The sequence below is a fragment of the Helianthus annuus genome, chromosome 15 (assembly GCF_002127325.2).
Source record: "Helianthus annuus cultivar XRQ/B chromosome 15, HanXRQr2.0-SUNRISE, whole genome shotgun sequence".
Taxonomy (NCBI): domain Eukaryota; kingdom Viridiplantae; phylum Streptophyta; class Magnoliopsida; order Asterales; family Asteraceae; genus Helianthus; species Helianthus annuus.
In genome coordinates, this window is record NC_035447.2 from 113,128,959 (window position 1) to 113,142,347 (window position 13,389).

The window sequence follows — 13,389 nt, forward strand, 5'->3', positions numbered from 1 at the left end:
AACATCTTACCAAGCTGAGGTATAGAAACACGAAGAGCACCCCGACAAGAATTGAAGTGATGGCGATCAATTTAAACATGAGAGCTTGGGTCTTATCAAACTGAGGTATACAAACACCAAAGTCGTATCCAAAATGTTGGAGACGGATTCGGATAGTTAAAAGGTTATCCGAAAATGTGTAAAAATGTTTTAGTATTTAATCATTCCTAAAAAAATATTTAATATTAAAAAAGTGTTTTGGTTACCCGATTTATCCATCCGAAACTTTTAAGAAATATATTCGAAATATACAAAATAAAAAAAAAAAAAAACAGTTAACAATTATTATTTGCAACTAGATGTTTTTACCCGCCCCGCGTTGCGGGGGCGAAAATTTAGGTAATTCAAGTGCGATTTGTTTTATTATATGACGATAACTAAAAATAATTAAAAAAAACCACTCAGCAATGTGTCAACAAAATAGACACGGCTACAACAGGTTAAGAACTTACGGCGCCAACCCGCTAATCAAAAAACCCCTTCGAGTATTCCTTTTACTCTCGATTTGAACCCAATGAACCCATTTTCATCGGACCATTGATCTGTTTCTTTTGTTCTACTTCCACCTTTCACTACAAAAAGAAAACGCCCTTACACAATACGATTAACACCAAATGAAGAATTGGAAAATAATATTATCTTGAACAGCCAAGTTGAGCATCTTTCAAACCAAAATCCATTCTAGCTTGTTGATGCTCATATATGGTTATGCACCCCTTCCATCCATCAAAAAGGTTAGTTGAGTTGTAAGAAAAGATAATAAACTTGATAATCGTAATGAAAAGTAAAAAATCACTGCTTGTATTGGGTTACCATATTATTGTAAGTACACCACGGAAAGGAAAAATAGATGATTTTAGAACAATCTCTTAAAGTGACCTATGTATGTTATATCAACATAGCATTACAGAATTTACTAAAAACTAATAAAAAATGCAAACTGAAGTTAAAGAAAAAAACTATATATTCAATTGACAATAGCTCTTTTTCAAAAAAGAAGTTGATTTGAGGCCCATTTGGGCTAATATTGAGCTGTGTTATGCGGAGTTAGTCTAGCTGTTTTTTGCATGTACTTCAACTAATGAATGACAATGAAGTCTGTTATTTTGATCCGGTGACTGCATGTTATCATATTTATCGAGGTTCAACTTTTACATGATTGTGCACATATTTGACTGGCTTGAGCATTATGTTTGGTCAAATCAAACAAAGTGATTGTGTATTTACCGTCATTTTGCGCTTTCAAATGATCGCTCCTTTAAGGTTTTACAAGTAACACTTGTTGCTAGGTGGGTTGATACTTAGACTCGGTGGGTTAGTTGCTTCAGGTATTTCAGTGGCGAGTTAGTTTTGTGATGCTGCTCTCTAGTCTGTAGATCACAACATATATTAGGAAATCATGGGGTTAAATGTGGCTGTGTGAAGGCTTTATTACTTCTTATTGAGATTTGAATATACACACTTTTATAAATAAATTAAAGAAACAAGTATTAGAGTCATTTCCTCCTGAGTATTTTATCCTCTCTGATTAGTAATTTGTGTACTTGTTCTCATTTTGGGCTCACTTCCCTTTATATTATTAATGTAATGTAATAATACTGTTTTCGCAATTATGGTTAAGATATTAGTTATTTATAGAAATTATGTGATAATGGACAGAATTGTGTTTGCAGCTCAACCCAGCCAGCCAGTCTTGACCCATACTTGTAAAACGGACTTGTTTCAACCTAATAAGACTGTTTGACCCGTTATCCAACCCGTCTAACCAGCTCATCTTGTTAGCTCTTCGTAAGTTATTTACGTTACACTGAAAATAAGATACTCGAATTGCATAATGCCCTTCTTTGTAAATTAATACCGTTTTCGCAATTATGGTTAAGATATTAGTTATTTATTGGAAATTTTGAAAAAATGGACAGTATTGTGTTTGCAGCTCAACCCATACTTTTAAAACTGACTTGTTTCAATCTAAGCCTGTTTGACCTGTTATTCAACCCCTCCAACCAACTCATCTTGTTAACTCTTCATAATAAATTTATCCTCGTTCATAATGACTTTCGACAGCAAAAACCCGTACGCTAACAATAAGATACGTGACTAGAACTCTTTCAACTCCATGTCAATGTGCTCGTTGAAAACTTAAATCTCAAGGTATATAAATTAATCTTCAGTACGTGTCTTTTTAGAAACATTATTGAACACTAGTGGGAGACCCGCGCGTTGCGGCGGAGTCGATAATATAGGGCATGAATATATGACCAAGTGATGATCCCGAATTTGACCAAAACATTTGAAATATTAATAAGTATCCTTGCAACCCAAAGGATCCGTAAATTTAAGAATCTGCTGGCGACAGATGATTTTCAACTTTGGCACCTAATAACCAACAGAATTGAAAGCAATCAAAAGCAATATAAACAAGTTATGAATTATGATCAATATAACCAACCATAAGTGTCATAGCAAAAAAAAGGTGTTACCAGCTGATGGATCCTCCACTTTAGAAGTGATACCGGGTACTCTGGGTCCAGCCCATTTGTGTATTCTATCAAGTACAAATATATAAATTTTTCAGCAGAAACATAATAAAAAATTATACTAAGAGAAACAAAAAGATTTTGGGTCAAGACCCCTCTATATCTTAATATCCTTTAGAACCCAACCAAACAAGTGTTTACCAAAGGCAGCATCATCATCAGCAGTTTCTGATGGTTGATCCACACAGGGGCGCTTTCCACCTATTAATTAACAAAACAAGATTAATTAACCCAAATATCTTGACTAACGGTCAGACAAAATCACTTCATGGAACTTGTTCACCATACAAGCTAGGAACATTGTTGGTAACAGACACACGCGCGAGCACACCCCGCGCCGGCCGCGGGGGGGGGGGGGGGGGGGGGGGGGCTCAGCGCCTCGAGTAATTACAAGAAGTGCCAAAAAGGTGTGGTTTATTGGGATTTTTCTGGGCTTTTTGGCCTGAGGCGTGCGCCTCTCGTACCTGAGGTGTGTTTTGCATCTAACTGTTGTACCTTACGTTTTTTATAAAAATAAAGTTGGCATTCATCGTTAGTTGGGTTGTTGTAAATTTATAAAAATAAAGTTACAAACTCGGATCGACAGCTTCAACACCACCTTGCAAGCCCAACCATCGATCGTCTCCTGATGCACCACTAAACCCAAAACAGCCTACACCATGGTCAAATTGGTCAATAAGAGACTAAGAGGGACACAAATTTATCGCATACGCGCATAAAGAGTTACTTTAAATACTTTATTTGGCGGACATGAACAAAAACATTACCTGATAACCTTATACTGAAGCGGATGAATGCCAAGAATATATAATGTGACTTCTCTGTTGCATTAATAGAGCATATCATCAAAAGAGGGGATATAGCCCTGAATCCAAGAAGACTTCCCATGACCATCAATACCATAAACAGCAGATCCTGCCTTCACAAGCCTTAATGCAACCCCTGTTCAAATTTCAGTTAATCCAATTAATTTCACAGGGTTTATTAGAAATTGGACGGCTTGACTGTATATCTATAATACTATATAAAGTGAAACCTGAGTCTTTCGTTTTGAAACTCACGTAAGGTGTAAAAGAGACATTGCATCCCATGCCATAGCCACGGTTAAGAAAGATCAAAACTTCCGGCTCGGTACAACGGGCTGCTATTGAGACATAAAAAACTGTATTGCTTTCGAGTTCACAATAAAATCCTGAAATTATACCAAAAAGTTACCAGTTTTGACCCATTACCCAAACCACCCAACCTCCTTGCTTTCCCACTCAACCAACAAGAAAGAAATAAGAGGGTGAACAGAGCTCGGGATCTGCCATAATTATAGAAATAATAAGAAATGAAATAGGTGTTGTTTATTTTTTTCATATCTTATAAACTGAATATAATAAGAGATATAGCATTGGTTATTTAACCTCAGATACTGCCTCCATTGCAATATCGTAAACCCTTGAGACACCACTTTGGAATTATACTCTGACATTCACAGGTTGAATCCGGAGAACAACAAATGCTATAAGGCTGCAGAGTGTGGGGCTCGTCCCATGCCCATCGACCTCCGGCTTGGACAAGCAAAACCGCCCCCTTGGGCTCGTCATCCCCACACCCTAGGCCCATCCCTTTAGGCTCATCCCCCATACCCGCTGATGTGAACGCCTACGTGGCAGATTATCCACAAGGGACTACCCTCATCCACACTCTTTAGCCTAAAAAATGAGCATATTGATGAATGTTGCAACAGCGGTATCCCCAGTTGTGGCCATCCATAAATTTTCTTCCTGTTTTAAATAAATGAAACCAAATACTATCCAATTTGACCCACCCTAGGATCCAAACAAACACAACACAACTCCAAAAAAAACCTAATTTGCATACGAAAACAAAATTCATTGTCTGACAAAAACGGATGTTTACAATAACCAGTAAAAGTATCAAAGAAAAGAACTCACTCTGCTTTAGGCAGCCATTGGAAGAAAGGAAAGTGAAAATCCAAGTTAAAGATATAAGATGAGAAAAACCCAAGCTTCAGAATTTCTATGATCTACTCATCAAACAGATGTTATAAACTTAAGTTAGTTTAACATCCTACGTAACCATTAAAATAAAAACAGTTACCTATTTTTTTAGTTCCAGCCATTGAGCTGCTGAATAACTTTACATAATATTTCATCCTACAGGTGAAGAAACATTGCATCAACTTATAAAATGCCCTTTAAACATATATAATGGCATATGAGAAAACAATACATCATACATGAAGAGGTATAGATAATTAGATAGTGAAATTATGCTACAAGGTATGTAACAACACAAATTTTATGGCATACCTCTTTTGCAGATCACTGCCCCTTTGTTAAAGGGCTTGTAGGCCGACTTGTCCTCTTATAAACAATAGCATAGTTGTACACATATAAGTAAATCATTATTTCAGAAGTGGCATACCCATTTAGAGATCACATTTTCTAGAACCATTATCTACAAAAACGAAAAATGAAAGGTAAACTTAAAACCCTAACTACAAAATCCGTGATCTGGAGTGATAATTATCTGCAATAACATCTATTAGTAAACCCCCAAAACGTTACCTGAGTGCACATCGTCATCGTCGTCCCCGTTTCTTGTTTCTTCTCGGCTTCAAACATCATCAGGAGTTTTAAATTGGAATGGAAGGAGGAAATGGCGATGAAAGCATTAAGCAGATATACTACTGTAGGGTTTCAAGAGATAAACGGCGAATCACCAATTCAGGGGAAATCAAGAGACGCCAGTTTGATCCTCAAATTATTACACGCTTTTATTAGAATTCCATGTGAAATCCCAAGATTAACCCTACAGTGTCTTAAAACTTTGAAGAACAATGGTCTTGTACATGTTGTTTTAAAATTGATACATGTGGCAAAATTACCATCTTGTACATCACTTCTCCTTTTTATAGTATTATAGATAAGTATCTCATATCGAACTTATACATTACTCTATATGTGATTATGGCATAGGATGATCTAGTCAACTTATACATGACTATACATGTTAAGGCATCCTCATAGGCCACACCATGATTTAAATTAGGGGTGTAAACAAGCCAGCCTGAGCCCGACTAGGTTCAAGCTCGGCTCGTCATATTTTTCTATGAAGATCAAGCTTGGTTCGCAAGTAAAACCCAAAGATCGAGCTCAGCCCGAGCTATTTTGAGAACAATCTCAAACAAGCTAAAATCTCGGCTCGAGCGATTCGATATCGCTTAAACAAGCCAAAACTCGGCTCATCGATGTTATTAGTTTAAATCATATGGGCCTAAGTTGAAACCGACTTGGGCTTTTTAGGATTGGGTTATAAACTTATAATCATCATTATCACTATAATTAATCAACTATTCGAAATTTTTGAAATCCGTCTTGTTATTATAATAATTGGTAGCCGCGGTTTCCCCCAACACGTGCCCCTAAGACAAGGGTTTCCCAAGCTCTCATTAGCATCAGGAAACACATGAACAAAACCCGTGGCTAACATAACACCGGTTGCAAAGATAACAATAATAATAAGAAGTCACTCCCTGTGCTGAAAAACTTTTAACATCTTACCAAACTGAGGTATACAAACACGAAGAGCACCCCGACAAGAATTGAAGCGACCAGTGGCGAAGCTAGATATTTCCGACCGGGGGTCAAAAACGTATATACCAAAATATTTCTATAAACCAGGGGGTCAAAAACGTATATACCCAAAAATTTCTATATGAAAACTACATACTCTCCACTATTGAATGAAAAGTTCGGGGGGTCGGCCGCCCCCTCCCGCCCCTATTATCCTACGCCCATGGAAGCGACGTCGATCAATTTAAACATGAGAGCTTGGGGTCTTATCAAACTGAGGTATACAAACACCAAAGTCGTATCCAAAATGTTGGAGACGGATTCGGATAGTTAATAAGGATATCCGAAAATGTGTAAAATTGTTTATTAGTTAATCATTCCTAAAAAAAAATTTAATATTAAAAAACTGTTTTGGTTACCCGATTTATCCATCCGAAACTTTTAAGAAATATATTCGAAATATATACCGGGGCTACTAAATGTAGCCCTTACCCTTTCCTTAAGTTTCTTAGTAATATAATTATAACCTTTTTGTTTCTTTTGTTATGTTTTATCTTATATTGTTATTTTATTAAAGTCTTTTATTTTATATTTTAGATAACTTTTTCTTAAATGTATTTTTTTATTTTAAGAATTTCTTTTAGGTTACTTTTTTAAAGTTTTGAAAAACGTTTTTTTACTATTTAAATATTTTTTTGCTTATTTAAGAAAACATTATTTTTTTAAACCCCTGTGGTTTTGGTCATTTTGACAGTTTAGTCCAAATGTTTTATTTTTCGCATGTGGTCCAAAAAGGTTTCACTATTGCCATTTTAGTCAACTGGGTTAATTTATCCATTTTTTATGTCAACGAGAAAGGCAATTCGGTCATTTTATATGTAATTCTGTTAATTAGAAGGGTAATTCCACCATATAAAATGACAGAATTGTCCTTTTCGTTAACAGAAAAAATGGATGAAGTTAGGCTAGTGGACTAAAATGGCAACGGTGAAACCTTTTTGGACCCACGGGTGAAAAATGAAACCTTTGGACTAAACTGGCAAAATGACTCAAACCACAGAGACTTAAATGACATTTAGCTCTAATTTCTTTGTCAGCTTGGGAGTTGGGATTTAAGAGACGAAAAGTTTGATATTTACAGTTTTTTTTTTTCTTTTAGCATTGAGGTGATTCTCGAATGGAGACAAAAAAGAAAAGAAGAAAGAAGACTATATGTATAGTCCACCAGCTATATGCGAGGTATTTACATAAGTTTTAGTTTTCTTTTAGAAAGAATAAAAATTTATATTTTATTTAACATTTTAATTAGCAGATATAAATGATTAAATTAGACCGTTAACGATTTGGCATAAAAGATAAAAGTGATATTATACAAAGACCATGCTCCTAATCACCTCAATGCAATTGAGGAGTTTAATATCACTCATGGTGTCATGTTGTATGAATTCTTATCACATGTATATTATATATTTTTGTTTTTGAGTTCTTGGTTATATATATATATATATTTCATATTTGCATGTCTTGTTCTTCGTTCATGACAATTGGATTCAGTTGTTGACACACTGTGTGTAAACAAAGAATATTAATTTGAAAAATAATTATATAACGTGGTTTTGTTTATGCTGTTAAAAAAATATTTCTTCAAAGGGGAAGAAGTGACAAGTTTTGATTTTATGTTTCTAGAGAGGGGGTATAACAAGTAAGTGAGGGGGTATGTTTAACCAATCCCTATACAAAATATCAAAAAAAAAAAAAAAAAAAAAGCAGTTAACAATTATTATTTGCAATTTAAGAAGTAATATATTGGATAATTCGGAAATACCCAAGATATCCAGAGATTTTAAAAATTCCTACTAGAATTCGAATCCAAAAATTTCTGATTCAGAATTTAACTAATTCGGGTTTGGATTCAGATTTTTTACACACTTCTGGATTCTACCTCATATAAAATACTTTAAAATACAATGTTTTAAATTAACTCAAGCACATTTGGCCAAAAGAGACATGCAACCTAAGACTGCGGGGTATGGGCGGGAGTTTGGGCGTGGGTAGGGGGAAAACGACTAAGCCATCACCCCGGGTGGGCATGGGTTTCGGCGTGGCCCTTGGGGCATGGGTTTCAAGCCGGGCGTAGGATGGTCTGGCCAAGCTGACATGGCGGGTTGTGAATAGCCAAACCAGGCTAGCCGTTGGTCTATTTAAAAAAAAAAATTCTTCCTTTATAAATACTTTACAATATTTATCATTTTTCTCACACAAAATCAAACACATAAAACACAATCTCGCCATGAGTTCTTCAAGTTATACTGAATCGTCATCATCATCTGACGATGGGGCGGAAATATTTCTACAAACGATCGCGACGGTGGTGAAAGTTATCGTTGAAAACGAAGAGGAGGAGGAAGAGAGTCAACAACCTAAACGCAGAAGAAGGTACATCGCTCGTGAACGGGTTACCGCTAACGTAACAGACCAAGATAAAGCGGTTAATGAATTTTGGATCAAGTCAAGGGATATACATCACAACCTTCGATCTGATTTGGTGGAACATGTTTCAACGATTCCTGGGTTTGAAACCGACGAAGACGACGAAAAATGATTGTTTTTTATTTTAATAATTATTATGTTTGTTTATGTTTTAAAAAAAATATGTTTTTTTTATGTTTTTAATTAATTTAAATATATATTAAAAAAATGGTGATGTGGCTAGGCCACGCCGGCCCAACCCACGCCCAACCCAAGCCCCACCATACCCCATTAAAACTTGGGTTTGGGTTAACATCCACGTGTCAGCAATTGCCCCAACCCATGCCCAACCCAAGCCCCACCATACCCCGCAGTCTAACCCTAAAAGAACAGAAATAAATGTTACAAGTTGAAACTTACACTAGTAGAAAATTAGTTTTTTTAGGCGTTTTGTGAATGTATTTTGGGTGGTTCATTTTATAAAACCGCCCAGAATCTTTATTATATATTTTTTTTACTATAAAACCGCCCAGATTATATGTAAAAGCGCCCAAAAAACCTTTTTTATTATTTTTGATTGTTTATTGAATCATTTTTGGGCGGTTAACACTACAAAACCGCCTAGAATATGTGTAAAATCGCCCAAAAAACGTTTTATCATTTTTTATTGTTTACTTTAGGCGAATTTACAACAAACTACCTACGAATCTTACTCTCCACCTCCCACTTTCAAACAAAATATCAAAATCAGGTGCCCTAATTTCTTCCTCTCATCATTTTCTTTTTCTCTGTTCAATCCTCCATCAATATCAAGGTATAGTTACATATATTTATTATTCATATCTATACATGTATATATATTGTTGATTTATAATATATTAATTGGTTATATTTTTGTTATTTGTAGATATAACTGAATTATTCTGACCTTTTTTGTTCATCATTCAAAGAAGTAAAGGTAAAAAAAAGTTATATTCATGTATTCTATTTTTATAAGATTATTTATATGCATGTATTACGGGTGTTCATGATTTGGTTTAAAACCGTGAAACCACCCAAACCGTAAGTAGCGGTCTGGTTTTAAATTTCAACAGTTTGGATTTTGATTTTCATAAACCGTTACTAACGGTTTCGCTCACGATTTGACCTAAAAACCGTCAAAACCGGACCGTGAAGACCCCTAGTATGTTGGATATTTTTGTGCGAGTGTGTGTGCATATATGAATACCTATGCATTTGAAGATAACCTTGTAGAGTATACCCGTCCAAAATTTATCTAATAGAGATAAATTTTGGATTGTCCCCGTTGGGACTGCTTTTTGAATATTCTATCTCATTAGGACATGTGTACATTTAACGTGTTGACTATTTAAGGAAAGAATCGACAGTTGTTTCCCCTACTCCTTCGGGTTTGCGGTTTAACTGCATACTTGGGGAGTTAAGGGGAAACGCTGCCGATTTTTTTCTTAAATAGTTAACTCGTTAAAATGTATACATATGAGATAGAATATTCAAAAAGTGGGTTAGGATCCACCGCCTTAGAGTACCTATTAACAACTTGTACATAAACTGGATATCACTTATTTGATTATTTTAATTTTCAGATGGAAGATAGAGAATATTGGATGTACAAAAGTGGGCGTCCTTCTGAAATATATACGCAAGGCGTTTTTACTTTTCTTAGGGTTGCTGAAGCTCATCGAAGAAATGTTGGCTCTAAATGGATTTGGTGTCCTTGTATGATTTGTAAAACCTTTCAAAAAACCGAAAATATTAGAGATATAGAATATCATTTGCTTGCAAATGGTTTTATGCCTAGTTACACTTGTTGGTCAAAGCATGGGGAATCACGGGTTGATGGTGCCACGACATCGGTTAATTTAGACAATGAGGAATATGAAAATTTCCAATACGAGGACAATTTAAATGATGACGATTTAAATGAGGACATTTCAAATGATAACAATTTAGATGACATGTTTAATGATTTAGAGAATGATATCGGCGATAAAGGAAAATTACAACAATTACTTGAAGATGCAGATAAACCATTATATAGCGATTCTAATATTTCAAAACTTGAAGCTGTGTTAAAGTTGTTTAACTTGAAGGCAAAAAATAGATGGAGTGATACAAGTTTCACAGATCTATTAGTTGTTTTGCAAGACATTCTTCCAAAAGATAATGAGTTACCAATTTCGTTTTACCAAGCAAAAAAAATGATGAATCCAATGGGATTGGAAGTTGAAAGAATACATGCATGTCCGAATGATTGCATCTTGTATAGAAATGAGTACAAGAACAGTCATAAATGTGTTATGTGTGGTGAATCTAGGTACAAGCGAAAAAGTAAAACTGGTGAATACGATAACGATGTGACAAAAAATGGACCACCAGCTAAATTAATATGGTATTTTCCAATTCTACCGAGACTAAAACGATTATTTTCAAACGAGAAAGAAGCAAAATTATTACGATGGCATTCAGACGAGCGTATAAATGATGGGAAATTAAGACATGTGGCAGATTCACTTCAATGGAAGAATTTTGATAGGAAATATCCAGAATTTAGTAATGAGGTTAGAAACATAAGGTTTGGGCTTAGTTCTGATGGAATCAATCCTTTCAGAAATGCTAGCAGTCGTCACAGTACGTGGCCGGTTCTTCTTTGCATTTATAATCTTCCACCATGGCTATGCATGAAACGAAAATACATAATGATGTCGTTGTTGATTCCGGGTCCGAAACAACCTGGTAATAAGATTGATGTTTATCTGTCCCCTTTGATCGATGATCTAAATCTTCTATGGAATACTGGTGAAAATGTGTATGATGCTTATAAGAAGGAATATTTTAGATTGAGTGCCATGATTTTTTGCACCATAAATGATTTCCCAGCGTATGGTAATTTGTCCGGATACACTACCAAAGGTAAAAAAGCTTGTCCAGTTTGTGAAGCCGATACAAGTTCGGTGTATTTAAACAACTGCAGAAAGATGGTATACATGGGACACCGAAGATTCCTTCCGCAGGGTCATAGTTATCGGAATAACATGACGAACTTTAATGGAAATACCGAGACTGGAAAAGCACCGAAGAGTTTTGATGCATTTTCACGAGTTAAAAATCTAGATACTGTTTTGGGAAAAAGAACTCGTGTTGATAAAGATGGCATTTGGAAAAAAAGGTCAATCTTTTGGGACTTACCATATTGGAGGCATTTACAAGTTAGACATTGTCTAGATGTTATGCATATTGAAAAGAATGTATGTGATAGCCTGATCGGCTTATTATTAGACATTCCTGGAAAAACTAAAGATGGTATCAATGCTCGTAAAGACATGGAAGAAATGGGTATACGTAAAGAGCTTGCCCCCCAAGAAAAAGGTAATCGTATTTATCTGCCACCTGCGTGTTATACAATGTCAAAGGCAGAGAAAACAAAGTTTTGTAATTGTTTACATGATATTAAAGTTCCATCTTGCTATTCTGCAAACATTAAAAGGTTGGTGTCGTTGAAAGACCGTAAACTAATTGGTATGAAGTCTCATGATTGTCATGTTTTGATGACACATATGATTCCTATTGCTATCCGTGGATTGTTACCAGAGAGCACACGACACACAATCACAAAACTTTGTTTGTTTTTTAACATGATTCACTCAAAAGTTATTGATCCCGAGGAACTAGATGTATGGCAAAAAGAAATTACCATCACACTATGTGAGCTAGAGATGTACTTCCCGCCGTCCTTTTTTGATGTTATGGTTCACCTGGTGATTCACATCGTTGGAGAAATCAAGGCTTGTGGTCCTGTATTTTTGCGTTATATGTACCCTTTTGAAAGATATATGGGTGTCTTAAAATCTTTTGTAAGAAATTATAATCGGCCTGATGGAAGTATTGTTACAGGATATGCTTACGAGGAGGTGATTGAATTTTGTACAAGTTATTTGGAAGGTGTCAAAAGTATTGGTCACCCACAATCTCGTCACTCCGGTAAACTACAAGGGGTAGGAGGCGTGGGTATGAAAATATTGAACCCAAGTAAGGAAGATTTAGAACTTGCACATTTTTCTGTCTTAAATCATATGACTTGTCTTGCTCCGTATGTTAATGAACACTTGAAGTTAATACAATCAACCTACCCACACAAGAGCAAAATGTGGCATGAAATTAAGCATAACAAAGAGTTTTGGGCATTTAAGGTAGGCTGCCATCTTTGATATATGATGAGTTTGTATCTGCCCTTTTCTAGATATGTTTGATACATCTCCCTTTGAACTTGAACACTTCATTCTTGCGGCCTTGTACGTTCTATGATACAGCTGTTTATAGATTACTATTTGTGTACTGTTTTGTAAGTCTATTTGTCAAAAAAGTATGAGACCGATGCCTTTAGGTTCTAAAGGCAAAGGCACGAGGCGCTAATATCGCGTACACCTGGCATTGCTATATGTACAACAAAACAAGTTCTATTTACAAGTAGATTCGTCTCACTCATTTGTTTTACATATTAACCTTTTCATTAACAAAACAATTTATAATTTCTTTATCCCTTAGGTTGTTAAAATACTAATGAGTTTGTTAATTTCTTTTTTGTTGTATAATTTATCAAAGATGTCAAATCGTGGGAAGGGTGGGAAACGTGGGGCAGCCACATTTTCCAAGAAGGATTGTGAGTTCACAATTGAACTCAATCAGCTAATGCAACCAATTGGCAGAAATGCCAATGACTTCACTTCATGGTTAGGAGT

General features: G+C 35.5%; 1 protein-coding gene and 1 long non-coding RNA gene across 17 annotated transcripts; one reads left to right on the forward strand and one right to left on the reverse strand.

The window, feature by feature from the left end:
* Positions 1 to 2,152: 2,152 nt before the first annotated feature.
* Positions 2,153 to 5,429, reverse strand: LOC110912250. Of its 16 annotated transcripts, none has more exons than XR_004882550.1 (10): positions 5,156 to 5,429; positions 4,898 to 5,045; positions 4,686 to 4,741; positions 3,986 to 4,611; positions 3,792 to 3,882; positions 3,638 to 3,720; positions 3,344 to 3,518; positions 2,718 to 3,228; positions 2,520 to 2,584; positions 2,153 to 2,415 (listed from the first exon to the last, which is right to left on the reverse strand). XR_004882550.1 is itself a non-coding variant. In XM_022156930.2 (10 exons), exons 6-10 carry the CDS (start codon positions 3,477 to 3,479, stop codon positions 2,338 to 2,340), a joined length of 417 nt encoding a protein of 138 aa, XP_022012622.1. In that variant the 5' UTR covers positions 3,480 to 3,518; positions 3,638 to 3,717; positions 4,520 to 4,611; positions 4,686 to 4,741; positions 4,898 to 5,045; positions 5,156 to 5,429; the 3' UTR covers positions 2,153 to 2,337. The 16 variants fall into 16 exon arrangements, 7 of the variants coding, with proteins under 7 accessions (XP_022012622.1, XP_022012621.1, XP_035840685.1 ...); XM_022156930.2 differs by lacking the exon at positions 3,792 to 3,882 and having other exon boundaries at positions 2,718 to 2,777; positions 3,151 to 3,228; positions 3,638 to 3,717; positions 4,520 to 4,611; XM_022156929.2 differs by lacking the exon at positions 3,792 to 3,882 and having other exon boundaries at positions 2,718 to 2,777; positions 3,151 to 3,228; positions 4,520 to 4,611.
* A 3,628-nt stretch (positions 5,430 to 9,057) lies between these two features.
* Positions 9,058 to 10,328, forward strand: LOC110910131. Its single transcript, XR_002575879.2, has 3 exons — positions 9,058 to 9,446; positions 9,540 to 9,590; positions 10,237 to 10,328. It is a non-coding gene; the product is annotated as an uncharacterized LOC110910131 (long non-coding RNA).
* The last annotated feature ends 3,061 nt before the right edge of the window (positions 10,329 to 13,389 follow it).